The sequence below is a fragment of the Daktulosphaira vitifoliae genome, unplaced genomic scaffold (assembly GCF_025091365.1).
Source record: "Daktulosphaira vitifoliae isolate Bord-2020 unplaced genomic scaffold, ASM2509136v1 Scaffold_1, whole genome shotgun sequence".
Classification (NCBI taxonomy): Eukaryota; Metazoa; Arthropoda; class Insecta; order Hemiptera; family Phylloxeridae; genus Daktulosphaira; species Daktulosphaira vitifoliae.
Window position 1 is genome coordinate 14,802,111 of NW_026099572.1, and position 19,145 is coordinate 14,821,255.

General features: G+C 29.7%; 4 protein-coding genes across 8 annotated transcripts; 2 read left to right on the plus strand and 2 right to left on the minus strand.

The window, feature by feature from the left end:
- The first annotated feature begins 777 nt into the window (after positions 1 to 777).
- LOC126902232 (neurogenic protein big brain) lies at positions 778 to 6,454 on the plus strand. Of its 2 annotated transcripts, XM_050679290.1 has the most exons (7): positions 781 to 2,167; positions 4,806 to 4,932; positions 5,054 to 5,255; positions 5,316 to 5,384; positions 5,451 to 5,553; positions 5,617 to 6,024; positions 6,084 to 6,454. In XM_050679290.1, the coding sequence occupies exons 1-7, from the start codon at positions 1,582 to 1,584 to the stop codon at positions 6,269 to 6,271; spliced, it is 1,683 nt and encodes a 560-aa protein (XP_050535247.1). In that variant the 5' UTR covers positions 781 to 1,581; the 3' UTR covers positions 6,272 to 6,454. The 2 variants fall into 2 exon arrangements, with proteins under 2 accessions (XP_050535237.1, XP_050535247.1); XM_050679280.1 differs by having other exon boundaries at positions 778 to 2,167; positions 5,054 to 5,384.
- LOC126902513 (DNA primase large subunit-like) lies at positions 6,431 to 8,734 on the minus strand. 3 transcript variants are annotated; one of them, XM_050679891.1, is made up of 5 exons: positions 8,482 to 8,734; positions 8,016 to 8,192; positions 7,709 to 7,962; positions 6,804 to 7,381; positions 6,431 to 6,730 (listed from the first exon to the last, which is right to left on the minus strand). In XM_050679891.1, the coding sequence occupies exons 2-5, from the start codon at positions 8,186 to 8,188 to the stop codon at positions 6,458 to 6,460; spliced, it is 1,278 nt and encodes a 425-aa protein (XP_050535848.1). In that variant the 5' UTR covers positions 8,189 to 8,192; positions 8,482 to 8,734; the 3' UTR covers positions 6,431 to 6,457. The 3 variants fall into 3 exon arrangements, with proteins under 3 accessions (XP_050535848.1, XP_050535839.1, XP_050535856.1); XM_050679882.1 differs by having other exon boundaries at positions 8,260 to 8,657; XM_050679899.1 differs by having other exon boundaries at positions 7,709 to 7,950; positions 8,016 to 8,657.
- A 59-nt stretch (positions 8,735 to 8,793) lies between these two features.
- On the plus strand, positions 8,794 to 10,831 carry LOC126902604 (lipoyltransferase 1, mitochondrial). Its single transcript, XM_050680050.1, has 5 exons — positions 8,794 to 8,944; positions 9,305 to 9,732; positions 9,798 to 9,905; positions 9,960 to 10,149; positions 10,457 to 10,831. The coding sequence occupies exons 2-5, from the start codon at positions 9,313 to 9,315 to the stop codon at positions 10,684 to 10,686; spliced, it is 948 nt and encodes a 315-aa protein (XP_050536007.1). The 5' UTR covers positions 8,794 to 8,944; positions 9,305 to 9,312; the 3' UTR covers positions 10,687 to 10,831.
- Positions 10,832 to 11,239: 408 nt separating this feature from the next.
- LOC126902128 (toll-like receptor Tollo) lies at positions 11,240 to 18,975 on the minus strand. Of its 2 annotated transcripts, none has more exons than XM_050679155.1 (3): positions 18,647 to 18,975; positions 14,898 to 15,317; positions 11,240 to 13,822 (listed from the first exon to the last, which is right to left on the minus strand). In XM_050679155.1, the coding sequence occupies exons 2-3, from the start codon at positions 15,287 to 15,289 to the stop codon at positions 11,914 to 11,916; spliced, it is 2,301 nt and encodes a 766-aa protein (XP_050535112.1). In that variant the 5' UTR covers positions 15,290 to 15,317; positions 18,647 to 18,975; the 3' UTR covers positions 11,240 to 11,913. The 2 variants fall into 2 exon arrangements, with proteins under 2 accessions (XP_050535112.1, XP_050535119.1); XM_050679162.1 differs by lacking the exon at positions 18,647 to 18,975 and adding an exon at positions 17,837 to 18,256.
- Between the last annotated feature and the right edge of the window lie 170 nt (positions 18,976 to 19,145).

Sequence of the window (19,145 nt, forward strand, 5' to 3'; positions counted from 1 at the left end):
ACCAGATTCTATAAATTCGATTTTATTCAGCTATATAATATGAATATGAATATTTATATATTTCAGTTTTTATCATAAATACTTTGATTTTTCTATTATGTAGAACGTGTTCTAGTAGATACATTCCCTCCACGACCAAAATAATTACGCGTTGAAGATAAATTTCTATTTAGAATAATAAAAAAATATGTGGTATAATAGCAGTGCACGAGTAAAATTTACCACTTACACTATTATGCTATTTCCACTTTAACCCCACCATCCGAACTCTACATTTTCAGTTCATAAGAATATAAAATCTATAAAAATTGAATTCGATGTTTTTCTTCGTTTCATAGCTATCGCCAAATAAAAATTGAATTATACTTCGTGCAGTGACGTACGACACAAGCCGAAAGTACGTCTTCCTTTTTTATCACTCATTCCAAAAATACATCAGAACGTAAATACATTGATTTTTGCATATAATAGGCAAATATGTACAAAAGGGTTATTCAAATTTAATATACAAATATAAAACACAATTAATTAAAAACATTTAAAAAAAAAACTTTTAAGCATTTTTTTTTTTTTATTATATATATTATATTTTACACCTTAATATTTTTAGATTCGAAACAGTCCTGATGATTAGTATCGGGAATGCAAAAACAATAAGTTTTATATATATATATATATATTTTTTTTTATTTTTTTAGCCGTGTTCCAAATTGCAATCGCGTGTTAGAATTCTAGACCAGTCCGCTACACATAGAGAGATCAAGAACAAGAACACTTCAAAATAAAACGTTCTGATAACTACAGACGTGTCATTAATAGGTCAGCTGATTTTATACAAAGTGTAAAACTCACGTTTACTAACTGGCAAAGGACTTTGTGTTTTCTACAAGTTACTCAGACGTGCGTCCTGAACACAATACACGAGGGGTAGTAGGCTCAAAGATATCGGTCCTACTCGTCAGCTGTACGTATTTTTCTTCACTGTGTTCATTCGACAAGCACGGGATTCGTACGGCAAATACCTCCGTTTCCTTGTGCCCAAATATCGCGTCGCGAGCACACAAAAACGACAGTACAATAATATAATATTATCTTGTGCCCATACAATGTAATGTGATTGTTATCCGAAGGGTAAAAGGAATCTTTTAGGCACGCAACATGTGTTCGCTCGAGCGCGTGTGTCTCGAAACGCGTTCCTTTTGAACTGCTGCTGTCCCGCCTCCTCTACCGCTCCACCGCCTTTTCTACCTCACAGTAAACACGAACAACTGGATTTGCCACGAAAAATAACTACACTCGCCGTTTCAGCTGCTGTCCCTAGTGCGGCGTGGCCGTTGTCAGCCGGTGGCAAAACTGGAAACCACGCAACACCATCGACCATTGCCAAACGCTAATGCTATGCAACCGGTCAGCTTTTTGCTAAATTTCTGATACTTCTCCTGAACCTCCCGAGTTTAAATCGGCCATTGATTATTCCACATGGTCGTATCCCCTCAGATTTAAATCGATTTAAATTTAATAGCTAGTTTTCGTAAAAAAAAATGGCTCATCATCTGTTGAATATCGCAAGGTGTCTTTTTGATGCACACGAAGTACGACCATCGACGTACCTCCTACATCGGCCCCGTCAACGTAGATATAATGCAGGGTGAACGCTACTCGCCATTATGTACAGCCACATCACTCCCTCTCTTATTGGGCACATTCGACCACCTGCCACCGACGAAGGCCGCAGGCCCATTCTGCGGGTTTACTGCTCAATCGTTTACTGTGTCGTTCGCGTACTGCACCGGTGTTGATCGGTTGTCGTCGGGCTCGTTTTGTTTCTTTTTTCACCCACGGCTCATATCTAATATGGGCCGCTTGGACGACGACATGAATCAATTAGACCATCATCTCAACTTGATGTTGGACGCCATCGAACGAATAGAGCGAAACAGGTGTCCAGGTGGATGGCGGCGAAAACCTATTCGACTTCTACCAATGCAAGCCGAACTTCGGACATTAGAACTTTGGCGATCTGTGATGGCTGAATGTCTGGCCACTTTCCTTTATGTAGCCGTTGTCTGTGGAGCGGCAACCTCAGACGCATCGCCTGTTCTTGGCGCGGCTGCCGCTTCCGGGTTTACTATGCTCGCACTCACCGTGTGTCTCCAAAACGTTTCTGGTAAATTTTCATTATAATAAAATAGTATAAAAGGTAAGGGATGAAATGAAGTATTCAAGTGATTTTTATTGGCATTTTTCTAATAAGTAAAGGTTAAGGGCATGCACGGCATTTACAATGCGTTTATCTTAAGGTCATCATATTTATATCTAATTCTCATGAATAAGTTTTGCTAAAGCTTATCTTACGTGTGTCATTGAGATAGCTTAAGTACTTAATATTGTCGTCCTTTGCAATGAATCATTTTTAAAATGATATCCTCTACTGACGAAATATACTACTTATTCTTATAATTAGAATTTTTTGTTTGTTTAAAAAAGGCGGCGAAAGACAAGCACTGAAAATATATACGTTTTTTAATAAAATAAACATACATGTGTTCGCCATATGCTTACAATGAAAAAAATCCTCCCGTAAAATCAACAAATACATTATCAAAATTTATTATTTTATTTATTTTGTTGAAAAAAAGGGCGGAACTATACTTCCAACTTGTTAAATAAATCAATTTTATTGGTTAATTTAACCATTATTTTTGTTAGACAAGTAAACAATTGATTAAATTAACAAATATTTTGTTAATAGAGAAAAACATAGTTCAACAAATAAAAAAATACTATTTATATAACAAAAATATTATTAGACGTATATTGCAAAAAAAATTGTTGATTTTACCAAGGAGTTTTTTCAATATGAATGAATATGTCAAGATAACATAGGAGTTGAAATCATTTGAATTCAGACTTATTGTGCCGTCTTTCAATTCTATACTCATTTTGTTCCCTTTTCACTGCTTCAAGTTATTTCACAGATCCAGTCGTTCTTCGAAAACGAAGTAAAACGTTTGTTTATGTTTATTACATCCCCAACCATCAAAACACCTGGATGCTCGCCATATTATGACCACTGAGGAAATTACTCTATACCTAATAACGCCGTCGTGCTACCTCCAAATCAAGTTCCACCTGTAAAAGCGCAATTCTTCACAAATGTCGTGTGCCAGTAACATTTTTATTGTAAACCGCAAAACTCGTCGCTAACATTTTTAAATATATTTTATTAATATTTTTTGTATTGTTTTTCATATATTACATCAATAGACGAGTCACGGTACGAACTGCGGTGTCAGTGCGTTTATTTCAAATAAAAAGAATATAAGGGTTTATATCCCTTCTGCGTTTAATTGACCGCCGGGGGGAGGAGGTGAACAATAAGCCGTTATTATTATTGTACACGGGCGCACATGTTCACTGGCGACCTGGTCCACTGCTCTCCAAAGAAACGTTTAAAAAATGATCCCTATATCCGAACCAATAAATAAAAAAAAAAATTGTATCGGTTGACAATTGGCACTTGAGTGCAAGCGATAATAAAAATCAAAAGGGCCGCAAGTGCATATTGTTCTGGCGACAATGAGATAATGATTAAGTCGACCGTGGTGGTGGTTTTGCGATGGTATATTATAATATATGTATCAGTACATAGTAAGCATCTGTTGTGATTTTTTATTCAACCATTTGACCCCTACTCGTGTTCGCGCCAAATTAACTATTATAAATACTAGATTACGAAGTTTCGAGGGATCTAGTAATCAATGAAATAAAAATGCGCATGTCAAATTTAGTAGACTATTTTTCGGAGATTCTTTTCTCATAAAAATACAGACTCTGAGTCTATTTATTATTTTATTTGAATAGAACGATTAGGTACTTGATATTTTTTTATTTGTTATTGGCAAATGACTTTGTTGCGAATCGCATCAACTGTTGCTTATTAAATTTAGAGTGGACGCCCTTTACACAACTTTCTCAACACACCAAATGACTTTATAATTTTTTATTTTCATTGTTAATAATAACTACGTCAAAAAGAAAAAACACCTCTACTATATATATCATCATCATCATAACATATAACGGAAACAACGCCATTGAATTTGGCTTACACATGTTTACCATTTGTTTTCGATGTTGACACAATAGACATCTTATTCTTTTAAGAGTTGTGACAACTGTACAAAGTATGAAAATAGTTGCTATAACTTAATCATAAAAGTCAGAACATCGACTGCTTATGTATTATAAACGAATAAAATCAAAACTATAAGACCTATATAAAATCAAGTTGGGATTGTATTTTTTGAATGTGTAAATTATTTTTATATTACATTTACAATTCACTGACATAATCAAGGGGGGATATGAAATCTATATCCTCCATGTAAAAAAATAATAATATGTTGAAAATACAATTTCTTTTTTATTTGGAAGGAAAAGTGAAACATTTTCTTATTGTTTAAGAAAATTAAACCCAACCGAGGTGAAACCTTAATTGTACCACTTTTGCCATTAAAAGAAAAAATTTTTTTCTTAGTTCACTTATAGCAAAGCGTAATTTTGATATTACTTTAATTCTGATTTAATATGTATAGTACAATTATTTTATGTTCCTTTTGAATGCAATGAACAGATTTAGAAAAATTAACTAACATTCTGACCAAGACGACTAAATATGATATTATTTTAGTAAAATATATCACAGAGGGAGGTTAGGGATACAAGATTTTTTCCCTCATGTTCGACCACACATTATACACCTAGTGACGTTAACGAACTAAAGGATTTTTTTGTTATTTCAGGGGGACACATAAATCCTGCTTTGACGACTGCCATGCTGATTACGAGAAGGATAAGTCCTATCAGAACAGTTATGTTCATAGCAGCGCAATGCGGTGGCGCAGTGGGAGGTGCTGCCATTATATACAGGTACATATTAAGTATAATCAACTATCTTTTGTCAAATTTTTGCGTGTTCTATTGTTCATCAAACTTGGTCTTGTCCTTTTAAAATAATTCCATAAGTTTAATGATTTTATTTATTCTACAGCGTTTCCGCCCGCAATTATTTCACCAGCTTATACGATCTTCCTAATAGCAGCACAACACCATGGCAAAGGTTCAGTCTGGGCCTTGTATTGATGTTTTTCATAGTGTTCACGTACTACGTGACCAACAATACATTTCACAAATGGACAGGAACGTCGGCAACAGCCATAGGAGCAGTTTACTTTGCTTGTGGTCTCGTGGCGGTAAGACATAACAATCCATTGCAGGTCCCGTTTAAATTTCCTATGAGTAACTTTTTACAGATGCCGTTCATTAATCCAGCTTGTGCATTTGGACCAGCGTTAGTCATGAACCACTGGGATAACCATTGGGTAAGTTTTGATTAGTTCTATTTTTTTATTTTTATGTTTAAGTGTATACGTTTTGCCTTGTTTTAGGTGTATTGGTTCGGACCAGGTGCTGGAGGAATCATTGCGGGAATAGTATACGATTTGATATTCAATCCTCAAAAAAGAAAAGCCACACTAGATGATCTACGCGGTAAGAATAACTGTATTTTTACTAATTATCTTGAATTATAATTTAAATTTTCATTGGTAACAGATGATGAAAACATGTGTCAGATACAAGTACCCCACAAAGTAATCAGACCTCCTCTTTCTCCCCCAACACTATCGCCAGAAATTGACATACCTGAACCTTTGTATGAAGGAAGTAAATCACTGTACACTCGTTCACCCGTTTTAACTAGGGCTAACTTAAGCAGATCACAATCATTGTACTATTCTAAATCCACACACAATTTACCTCCACGGGACTACTTACCACGTCCAGGTCCCTTGTTACCAGCTCAATCACTATATCCGCTCACAACTGCCTCAGCTACAACAGCTTGCAATGATAGATCAGACCGCCAAAATCAACAAAATCAACAGAGACAATACGAGCCCACTTATGGTACAAGAAGTTCAACTACAACGACAACTAACATTGCAAGTGGTAATCATAATGGTGCGTAGCTGTAATTAAATAATTAAGTTTCACCTTACTCACATTAATTTTTATTACAGGTGGAGTATATCCAAAAAGTAACAGATCTGATTCATATCGTCAACCTCCTAAAGATTCAGCTGACGATTTGTATGGCATGTATGGCAACACTCAAAATAAAACACAAAACCATCATGGCAATCATTCACGGAGTGAATATGTTTATCGTTGGACACCTCCAAATTCTGTTATGCATGAATATTCATAACTTTTTTTTTGCTTCATAAATGTATATAATTGTATGATATTGTATATGCTAGATATTTAAATATGTAAATTATGTGTATTTACAATAATTTTAAAAATTAGATTTTAATTTTTATTATTTCAAAACATAACTTAATATTATGAATATAGATGAATGAAATTAAATAATTATTAACATTTTTAATGATCATAAAGATATGTGACACTTTGTACTGGATTTTAAATTGAAATAGTATTCCACAGGAGTATTGTGACATAAAGTATCTGATTTATTTTTAAGTTTTTGAGCATACCAGTGACAAGCTCGAATGGGTTGATCACTATTTTTGAGTTCATTAATTGTATCCAGGTCTGAAGAATCCAACTTAATATTTTTTTCTAATAAATATTTGAGTTTATCGTTACTGCAGTTGACAAAAGGACAACAACCTTCATCTGACATTTTGACAGAATTTTGCTTCTTTAGTATCAAAAACAACTATTTAATAATTTATCTAAAATCTAAAAAGCTAAATTATCTACTGAAAAATTACCTGTATAAATATACAAGACTGCATTCTGTAATTTTTTTTTGTTCCTAATTGGCCATACGTATATTTTATATTATATATTATTTTTTTATGATGTTCATCCCATGAATGTGTACAAACACTTCCTTGATTGTGAGACATAGAATAGTGCTGCTTAAAAAGTTCTAATGTTTGTTCTATTGGAACACCAATTTCTTTTAAAAACAAAGTAAGCCGATATCTAGGATCATGTGCAAGACGATGGTTAGAAAACAATGAGTCCAATGATAGTAACATACATGGAGGTAACAAATGGTTATTTTTACATATTTCTGAAATAGCTACATCACAAACTTTGTTCTTCCAATACTTCACTTTAGAATTGTAATAAGTATTGATTCTATATGTTATGTATTCGAGTCGTAGATCTCTTTCATAAAGTGAAGAATTATTTCGGGATATTTGGTAAAGTGATTTAGTATAAATAAATCGAAATAAATCAACTAGTAATTTATTCCAGAATTTACAAGGAACAGTTGCTATGCCATTGTTAATAAAAACTTTATATTCTATCATTAATGTTAAGCATTTTTGCCAAGGAACTAAAAATTAAAAATGTAAAGATTAGACATGAAAAAACTTAAAAATTATACTTTGTTATCATATATTTAGGTAAAAATAACCATCTAGGTAAATTATACATATTAACATAACTGTAAAACATTTATATAAGCCATTTAAATTATCACCTAAAAACTGCGAATTAGATTAAAATTTGCAAGTAATAATATGAATTTCACAAAGAAATTACTAAAAGATTATAAATGGAAAGATTAAAGTTAATTTAATAAAAAATAAAAAATATGATTTAACTTAAGACATATATATATAGCTAGTTGATTTAGATTTAAATATCTTAAATATTATACCTTTCAAACTTTCTAAATCACAATTTTCATCACAGGGTTCATGCTGCTTTTCTTTATACACCTTGCATACTTTTAATAACAATTTAGTATTTTCATCTACAGTATTCAAACATTCTATTTCTTTTATAGTATGAATTAAATATTTAATCATATACTGAGGTTTTAATAAATTCAAACGCTCAGTAATTAAATTACACTCTCCTTCAATAATTACTTCTTTTAAATCTGAATCACCTGTTAAACTTGCATGAGTTCTAAAATTAAAAATAGTTAAAGTCCTAAATAAACTATTTATTTTTAAACTTACCTTAAGGACAAGAATCCAGAATAATCTAATAATGATGAGATCCTTAAATATTCACCATATTTAGGTTTGTCAGATAACTTACTATAGGTGACAAAATGTTGCAAACGTGCTAATGAAGCATCTTCAATGTCAAATATAGACATATTTATATTAGGAATTTGTAAGTAAAACATTTTTCTGTTGTAATAATTTTAAAAAGTATTTAGAAAAATAAATGAATTTAAAGATTTATAAAAACTATTACTTAAGCTTGACATTATAATTTAGAATTAAGAAGTTATCATGAATATTCTAAAAAAAAATAATTCACAATAAATATAATAATGAATAATTCTGAATATTCGAACAGTTTGTTCAATTTTAACTGTTGAAGTAATTTTCATCATCTAATTATTGTTATTTTCGATGAAATATAATTTTTTTAAATGTACTTGGTAAGTTTTGAAAACACACAAAAATTAATTACCGTCAATTGGGCTAATTTGGAGCAGTTACATATTTAACAGATTTCGTAACTTAATTTTTATGAATAAATATTGTGGGTTTTTTAAGAAATCTTTTACTAATGCTGTAGATTGATACAAATAAACTGATAATAGATATTAAACTGCTCCAAGTTTAATCCCCATTCTAAGTTGGCACATTTAATGGTAAACAGAAAATAATTAGATAAATATTAAGACTGACAATATTTTGTAACAAAAACTTGTTCCCAAAATTTTAGAGTCAATAAAAAACAGTTAGTCCTGTTATATAGTAATTTATGATAAGGACATTTAATATACAATGTCGGTATGATAAGAAGTACTTCAGACTGTTGCGTAAATAATGTCTATATTAAACAAAGGAATATTATTAGTTCAGAGAATAAAAAATTGTATTAAGAATGCAAAATGAACTTAGAAGTTGAATAAATAAAATTCTGACAAGTAGGTATTCAATATACATATATATGTGTGATTTTTCACCATTTTTGTCCATAAACATTTAAAATCAAATATAAAGTAGAATTGCTCATAAAAATCATTGATTCTACTTCATTGTCTTTTAATATTACAGTAATTTATTTAATAATGGGTTAATCGTTAATTTATGTCAAGTAATAACTGGCCACATTTTATATTTCAAAATAGTTATTTGTTGAAAAATGCTCACCCCATTTGTAATATATCTATTTCAAAAAACCTATCTAACCTTGGGTTTAATAAACTTAACCCTATCAACTTTCATTAGGTTATAAAATAGTTATTCTTTATTTTAAAAATTTTACATATTTTAATATTTTTTAGATAATTCAATGTTTTTTCGAAGATCTTATTCATCTGTGAAGGAAAAATCTGTTTTAATATCAAAGTCTAATAATGTGTTTGAAAATCTCGCTTTAGAACATTGGTATTATCAGAATCATGATTTTACTAATAAATCCCTGTTGCTCCTTTGGATAAATCATAATTGTGTTGTTATTGGTCGCCATCAAAATCCTTGGTTAGAAGTCAATTATGATCCCACAAGAGATATTTGTTTAGCAAGAAGACAAAGTGGAGGAGGTACTGTTTATCATGATAAAGGAAATTTAAATTTAACATTTTTTACACATAAAGATATGTATAACAGGAAAAATAATTTAGAACTCATAGCTAAAAGTTTAAAAAACGAATGGAATATTGTTACAAAAATTAATAAACGGGAAGATATAACTATAGAAAATAAGTATAAGGTGAGCAATGAAATTAAATATTGCTACTTAGATTTTATAGCCATACAAATTATTGTTAATTATAGATTTCGGGTACTGCATCAAGGTTGGGAAGACCAAATGCATACCATCATTGCACATTGTTAATAAACTGTAATCGTCATTTGATGTCAAACTTGTTAAGGAAACATGAAGTAAATTAAGCTATTATTTATTTTTATTAAAATTTATTTTAGGATAATTTTTAGAAATGTATAGAAACAAATGCAACAGTTAGTGTTCCTTCAAGTGTTATTAACTTAAAGGAAATTAATGAAAGAATATCTATTAATAGATTAGTAACAGTAATTGGACTTGATTATCTTAATTCAATAAACAATAAGAATACAGTTAATTACGGATTTAATTACATTAAGCCAGATGAAAAGATATTCCCAGGTATAGTGAATTAGTTGTTCATTATTTACTTATTTGTTTCATCACTATTATAATTTTGAAAATATTTTTTTAATATTATTATTATACTATGTGTTACAATTTTATACCAAAAAAAAATAAAATTTCCTGTTATTTTATTGTAACATAATAGTAAAGAATAATATAAGAATTACATTTTGTTCTTTAAAAATGACTCTTTGACTACTATGAAAATCATAGGAATCTTTGAATAAAACCATACTATTATTAATTGTTAAAATATTAAAAATATAATTTTCATATTAAACCAATTATTTAATTGCTTTAGGATTAAACAAAATTAAAGAAGAATTAGAAAGTTGGGATTGGAGATATGGTCGAACACCAAAGTTCAAAATTACAATTACCTTAAAAAATCAGAGCGCACATGCTGTTGTAAAAAATGGAATTATTGAAAATATTTCATCACAAATGAATGTGAATTTAGATAAATTTATTAATGTAAAGTTTAGTGAAAATATTATTGAAGATATTAAAAAATGTTTAAAAACAAGTTGATTTCTATTTAAATATGTGTATCTATTAACTGTTATAGAAATTTGAGTGAAAAAATTTTATATGAACAACTTTTCATATAATTTTTTTTGAGCTTATCTGTAGAATTTTTTAAAAGTAATAACCCAGTATCTTGAATATTTCAAATTTTATATGAGTTGTTATTAGAAATTATATATATGAAAAAATTGTCTTATTATTCATTTATTCAAACAGAATATATTCATTAAAAATAATATGATGATTTAAAATATTAATTAATATACGTAACTCATTATTATGCTTCTGGTTAATCTAGGATCCAATCCAGTTAATCAACACTACTTCCAGAAAAATGATCAAATATAAACAATCATTTACCAACTGTAAAATTTGCATGATTGTGTGCTATTTTTTTTTTTTTATCTATTCATTATACTATATAATTAATGAAGTTTACACTCTGTGATAATATTTCATTTATAATTATATATGTTTATGTAATTATAAGTTTCAATCAAATGATTTTAAATTATTAGTTAATTAAAACTATAGGTAAAATAAATATAATACAAAATATTATATACTTTCTTTTTAATAAGATATACAAATATAACAAGAATAATGAATATACTTTACTATTACTATAACTTCTTAGCTAATTTAATATGTTGGTAATTGTATTATATTTAGTATAATGTCATAATAAAAGGTTAACAATCCTTAGCCTTAGTTAAAAAATATAATATCGAAGGCTAATAACATCACAATCTATAGTCAAAAGCCAGTGCTTTACAGAGAGCGTGCATAATATTACATCAAAAGCTTAATAACTATAACATCATGTATAATACATATTTGATCAGTCAATCAAAAGAAAAAAAATTAAACTGTTTTTACTAGTTGTCTCCTCATTTATTAAACTAAGGGTATTTTTTATTTACCCTGCACTGTTTGACCTTGCATTTTGATAACAAATATAAAAATGATAAACTTTGATTATTTTTTTCAAAAGACCACTGATAACCGACTACCAAATTAGGAACTTTTCTGCTAGGAAAACATACGGAATCACACAATCAAATAATTTATAAAATGATACATAAATTAACTTAAAATAAAATAATTTTTTTTTTAATTTGTATGGTATAAAATGTGCTTGAATACTAAAACAAATCATTTAATAATAAAAGAAATTTATTTTTAACGGCGATACCGTACATTGGGAAACTAATCCGCTCTGCCTATCTGTCATTTAATTGCTCTACGAGATATGTTTGTAGTTCCTTTAGATTGTACTACATTAGCTTCAGAAGAATGAGTTAAAATATCTTTGTCCATTTTAATTGTTTTTTCTTTATTCTTCAATAATAATGTAACACCAAAAATTGTTGCTAGTACGAAAGCCATACTCAAGATCATGACAGGAGACCACGACTTTGATGTTCCATTTTCAGTTAATTCTGATTCTAATGGTTGAAAATCATGTACTTCTCTTGTAACAATTCTGGCTGGTCTTGCTAAAGTGGAGCTGTGAGGACAGTTTGCTTCACGTACATACCTTGCCCATGTGCGTTGAACACTAGGGTCTTTCCTAAGCATTTTAAGTTTTGTCTCTTTTATAGGTGAAGTTTTAGGATCAAAATTACACGCTAAACTTTTCTTTTTTTTATTATTTATGTTGGTGTCCAATGTTCTAGTAGAACCAATCAATACACCAATATTGCCTTTGATTGTTGAAGACCATTCCCACATTTCCACAACATAGCAATCGCATTTCCATGGATTACCTACAAGCTTTATTGATAATAGTTGACTATTATAAGTAAATACATCAGGTTTAATAGATGTTAAATTATTCGAAGTTAAATCAATTAGCTCTAATCCAGATAATGATTCTAAAAATTTCAATGAATCATCGTGTTCGTTACTTAACTTGTTATCGCTTAATAAAAGTTCAGTTATATTAGGAGTCGACGCAAAAGCTTCTGTAGGCAGCCGACTTAAATTACAATTACTCATATCTAAATTCTTCAAGCCCGATAATTGTAACGGTAATATAGGCCCTTCTTCAGGGACTTCCAATGGATTTCCTGATAATCTTAGTTCTTGTAGATCTGGATAGGTAAAGTTGTCATAAAATACTGTTTCGTTAAGTCTAGCTAACCCACAATTATTAAGCTCTAATACTTCTAATCGTGTTAAGTTTTGGAACAATCCAGATTCGAGACTTTTAAGTTTATTTCCTGATAAAATAAGTGTTTTTAAAGCAGACATCTTTAAGAATGTTGTTCTTGAAATTCTCTGTAAGTTACTGTATCCCATGTCTAAGTGTTCTAAAGACTCCAATGGAGATAAAAGAGCTGTAAAAGCATTATTTAAAGGATTTCTTGATATATCTAATTCTTGTAAACTTGTAAATTTGTGGAACGTATTCGCTGGTAAACGTGTTAAGCCGCAATCCCTAAGCGATAGTTTAACTAATTTAGATAAAGGCGACAATGCTACTGCTAAATCAGCTGCAGATAGATGATTTCCAGAAAGAATTAGAGTACGCAACTTTGTAGCATTAGCAAATGCATCTTCAGATAAAGGTCCTTTTAAATGACAATAGCTGAGATCAAGAAAATCTAAGTGAACTAAATTATGGCCCAAAGTTGTTGCTACATCTAGATCTGATAACTCGTTTTCTGCCAAAACCAGGCTTCTTAACCAAGTATTATTAGAAAAAACATTTTCAGGCAAATTCGTTATTCCAGACTCTCTTAAATCAAGATGTTCAAGTCGGCCTAAATTTCCCAAAATTAAAGTCCAATCAACATGACTTTTTAAACTATTTCCAGCTAACTCCAATATGGTTAAATGACCAAGACTAGAGAATGCTACGCTAGATATATGTGTAAGATTACAGCTATTAAGTACAAGGTGTTTTAAACTTGTCAAAGGATCAAATATTCCAGGCTCAATAATGTGTAATGGATTACTAGATATATCAAGCTTATCCAGACCACTAATGTTTGCAAAAAATTGAGGTGATAATTTGGTCAAATGACAACCAGATAGGTACAAGTATAACAATGATTTTGAATATAAAAATGGACCGTCCACTTGTTCCAAAGGATTTCCTTGTAGTTCTAATGTAATAAGGCCAGCACTATCCCTATTATAAATAAAAAACGATTGACATTACTATGTGGTAAATTAATAAACAATAATAAAGATATGTTAAGATATAAAATTAACCTAACAAAAAGGATTATTTTCTTATGTAGTAAATACTTAATGATTGTTAGCTGTAAATAAATTAAACCATATTACATAAGTTTTTTTCTTTATTAAACAAGTTTCGCTATAATAATTTCCGTTTTTTTCTTTATGTATAATGCTTTTGCAATAGTTACCTTCCGAGCTAAAGGTATTAATTTTCATGGAATCGTTTGAAATTTGATATTAATAAACAGTGTTAATCAAGATTTATAATCTTATATGATATAAATAATTTCTTAGACTCTTAAATATTTTAATTATTATGTGTTTGATAATTTAAAAATTTCTGAGTACCATATCATAAATTTTTACAAACATAGTTAACTCTTTTTTTAAATATTTTCAATGTTGTAATATTCTGATAAAACAATATTTAATAGAAAAAAATTGTACGAAATTTAAATTTGAAAAGTTATTAAGTAAGGTACTATTTATAAATTACTAAATATTTAATCGTGAAAAACATTCTTTATTGAAGGGCGTCATTTACAGGTTGTGAAGAATTCATATGCGTACCAAAAATTCTATATTCTAATTTGCCCTTTAAAATATAGTCTATCTACCTATGGCCTCATAACAATAGACTTATACAACTAGACGTATATATTCTCTAAAGTACAAGCAAAGTTCTTCAGAGAAGAGACACGTTAAAGAAATGTAGAATAATAATAATATAAGATAAGATAAAGAAAAGTTTCTTCGCATAAGTGACACAAATTCTTGAAGGTGACTTCTAACTAAAATTTAGAAATTTCTACGATTATAGCAATTTAAAGCAAATATGTTTTTTGTACGTCAAATAATAATAGAATTAACCTTGAGTGTAACAGAGTGGAAACTGGGAATTAATTTGTTTAATTTACATAATATGCGGTGAGAATTAAATAAAAACTACAGCATTGAAATCATCATAGTACAAAAAATTTAGTTTAATTTACAAAATATTAAATATTTACAATGTTACTTACACAAATGATTCAGGATCTATATAATTGATCAAATTAGATGAGAGGTCAATATCTAATAGATAGTGAAGTCCAGCAAATGTGGTTTTGTGAATTTTGGTTAGCATATTTTCAGAGAGCGTCAACGTTCTGAGTTTGAGATCAGCAGGGAATGGTTCGATTTCTTTGAGGTGATTACCATTCATATTTAATATATAGACATTGTTATCAAGACCTTCATGTGGTATAGAAGTTAAGTTGCTCTCTGAACAATCGGTCACCCAATTAATTCGGAAAAAATGACAATCGCAGTCTTCCGGACAATCCATCTGTTCCGATAATAATGCATTAGAACCAATTACCCAAGTCAATAACGTGACGGCAAGACACACTATAATTGATCTGTGCGTCGCCATGTTGCGACAATTCTATCTAGGAAAAACCCTGTAAAATCAAAACATAATATTACAAAACAGATTATTTTACACATAAAACGTAAATTAATATTATGGCAACTATAAAAGGGGCTAAGCCAACCTTCCCAATTTACGACTATACATTTTGTTTACCTAATATTGGGATACACAATGTTTACACTTAATACTCATATTTATAACTGATTCATGCCACATACTTTTATACGCGATTATTTTAAAAATAAACTATTTGATATTTTCGTGTAAGATTATATAATTTTTCAATATTTAAAACAATCAAATGATAATTTGCAAAGTAATCTATGATGTATACCCCATATTGGTTACTGAAATGTTATAATCGAGAAATCCTGCTGTCTAAGGAGACAACATTTAATCTTTTTTTTTAACTAATAGCTACGTGAAACCAAATGCGTTTCAGAAAGCATGACGAAATGTGATCATTGATCTGTACAAACCTTACAGACGCGTCTACACGCAAGGACTTAGGTTTTAAACCTCTCTCTAGAATATTCACAACAGTATCAAAGAAAATCCAAAAACATTAGATACATTTTTGGCATCACTTATGATTGAAGTCAATTACATTAATAATTAGGCACACCCATTTCTGTCACTGTTAACTTATAATTAGCAAAAATTGTATTATTGATTTAATCAAATGCCATTTAGACGCCCTTAGGCATTTAGATGTCATATTTTTTTGGCAATTATCGCTCGAAAACATTTTACATTTGATTACAACCAATAATTTGATTAAATTTTAATCGTTTTTGTTATGCCTTAGTCAAACATAAAATATTTAAACAAAAATCGCATTATTTATTGCAATAGGAAATCTTTAGACATTTAACTTTTATTAAAATATCTGAAATTACAAAATAAAAGTCTATCAGTTGTGGCTAATATTACTTAAAATTAAAACTATATTAAAAATATTATTAACGTAAAACTAAAAAAATATTAAACTCAAAAAGCCACAAAAAATTACTGAAATCACAATTATTTATAAGATAAACAGTTGAACTTGTAGATTTTATCAAATTTTGATTTAAAAAAAAAAGTTAAATTAAATTTATCACAAAAAAATAGATTAAACAGTATTTTTGTCATTTAATCCATGGCATTTTTTAAAAGTATTATTTAGTAGTTTTTAAACCTTTACACATGTTTTATTTTTTTTTCACATCCACCTACCTCTATCAAGGATCTAATTTGTAAACATAAACCGTATTCTTGCGTCAAAAGATTCTTGACTTAATAAAATCATAGATACTAAGTCTATTATTATAGACCTGACCTGTTGCATTATAATTTGATGACAAAAATAGCCTTGATCCCGGTAAGTTTACACATTGAAAACGCATTACATTAGATATGAAGTAAAAAATTACAATTATAAATTGTTTTTAATTAAATTTTTTTAATGTAATCGCTTCTTGAAAATCCTTTGAATAAATCCCAACAAATTTTTATAATTTTCAACGATCTAAATTGCGTTAATATTATGAAATTCAAATGAAAAAAGTAAATAATAAAAATTCTATTTAAATGACGAAGACAGTCGAAAACCGCCATTTATTTTAATTGTTGCTACCGGTGACAGACTAACGTCCTTGTTTGACCCCCTGCGAATATAATAAAATAAATGCCAACAGATTATCGTCAACTGCTCAAAACAATTTTTGGGTATTCCAAAATTTGAATGTTAAGATCATGACATACTAACGGAAACTTCTGCAAAGTGAAAGCTATCTATTAATTGAAATCGAGTGTTGAGATTGCAAGAGGTGCACGGCATGTGACCACTGTACATAATGAGTGATTACTAAGAAACATCGATAGAGTACAGCAATTATTATTTAATTGTTACTTAACACCGATTTAATAAAAGACGCAATTGACGTTTTAATGGTGAAACTATTAAATTTATTTAAAACATACATTAGCCGTATTAAGTCATGTCATGTTAGAATTGTCGCGCATAAAAATTATGTGTTGACGCATTGCATTTCATTGTATTGTGAGTTGTACCTATTCGATAACGATATGTAGTTATAAATGCCAAGAAATCCTATTCCGAAGCATAAAAATAAAAATGTAATAAGATGCAGTTAAAACATTTTCAATAGAACTAAAATTCCAAACAAAATAACAACACGTTACCCTCGGGTCGTCATTGGCGTTAAGTGAAATAATAATTTGAATAACTTGTATTAGAATAACATTTGTTGTTTAATTTATAAATTGCCATTATGGTCAGTAAATTTTAAAACATGTTGAAATTACGGTAATTTTATTTAAATAAATCAACTTTTTTTTTTCATCAAAATTTTCTGTAGCAATATATTCATTATCGTTTTTTTTTTTATTTTATCATAAGTACGAGATAATATATTATTCACCGTGTCAAAATCGAAAATCATACACGGTGAAGAATACTTGTCCTCGGTGTAAAAATTAAAAATAAATCATTTGTACAATCCTACAAAAATATTTTTTTTGGATTTTGTAAACAGTAATTACTTGTCAATCACCAATGTGAAAATGCATCCTCGGTTCACGGGCAATGTTTTTACAACTTGTTATTGTGTTACACAGTCTGATCAGGCGGACCTTGGTAAAATTAAATTACATCCGTTGAAAAAAAAAAATAACATTTATGATCGTGTACATAACTCTTGGTCGCCCAATAATAATAACATGCAGACAATAATAATATGAGTATTTAATACATTTACTGCGTAGGAAAATACGGTACCATTATATCAATCAATATCGGTTTTCAATAACGATTTGTGACTGGGTATTATTTTTCCACTTGACAGGACCGATCATGGTCGTTGCATAGTTAAATGTATTCGTGACTGGGAAATGAGTTAAGTAACACAACATCAGGAACATTATTTACAGTAAATTCTATTAATTATTATTACCGCAGAGTTCCTTAATATTTGCATTTTTAGGTTTCACGTGGCCGCCTGCATTTATATCATTTAACTGTAATTTAGCGCTCATTTATTAAATTGGACGAGGTCGAGTTAACCGCAAGCTAATTTTTTTACATAATAATTTCTATTAAATATTTTCATTTTTACATAGCTAAATGAAATGTTTAAGTGTATTACTGTATACATTTTCCATCGATATAAAATATTTAAAAACTTAGAAATAATGCCAAGTAGAGAGTACTCGCCGTTGATTCCTTTTGGAACGGTCCGAAGTATCGATTTTATCGTTCCGGGCAAACTACTCTCGTTGTTGATACCCCGCCGGTATTGAAACAACATCTTAACTTTTAAGCGCATAGTTAGTGATAGTTAGTGATAAACTTACCCCAATATAAAACAGTGTTGTCACTCGCTTGTAGAACAGATGTCTAAAGACTGAGCGGTCGATCTACAAGTATTTTGATTTTTCTCTAGGAAAAGGATACGGCCGAGGTTAGCAGCAAATGGCTGTCGCCATAAACAATAACGACAGTTAGCGCACTTATTAAAAACTAGTCAGTTTAATATTTCAGTATCGCACTATCAACGACAACTCCGTCTAGGCAATTGCACAGGGACAACTGATGATTCGTTTAGCGAACGATATTACAGTGACTATTTTAGTGGAAACGAGTTAAGCGAACAGTAGCTTTGACAATAGGTACGGTAATGGTGGGGAAATATATTTTTACGCGCGTGCCCACAACGACTGTCCTTTCCTTCTCGTCGCACGAATTAATCTAACGTTTTTTTAATCATTTTTGGGTGCTACCAGCTACGAATATCAATATGACTAACTCGCCAAGTAAAAATAAATGTATAATTAAAAATATTCTTATATACAC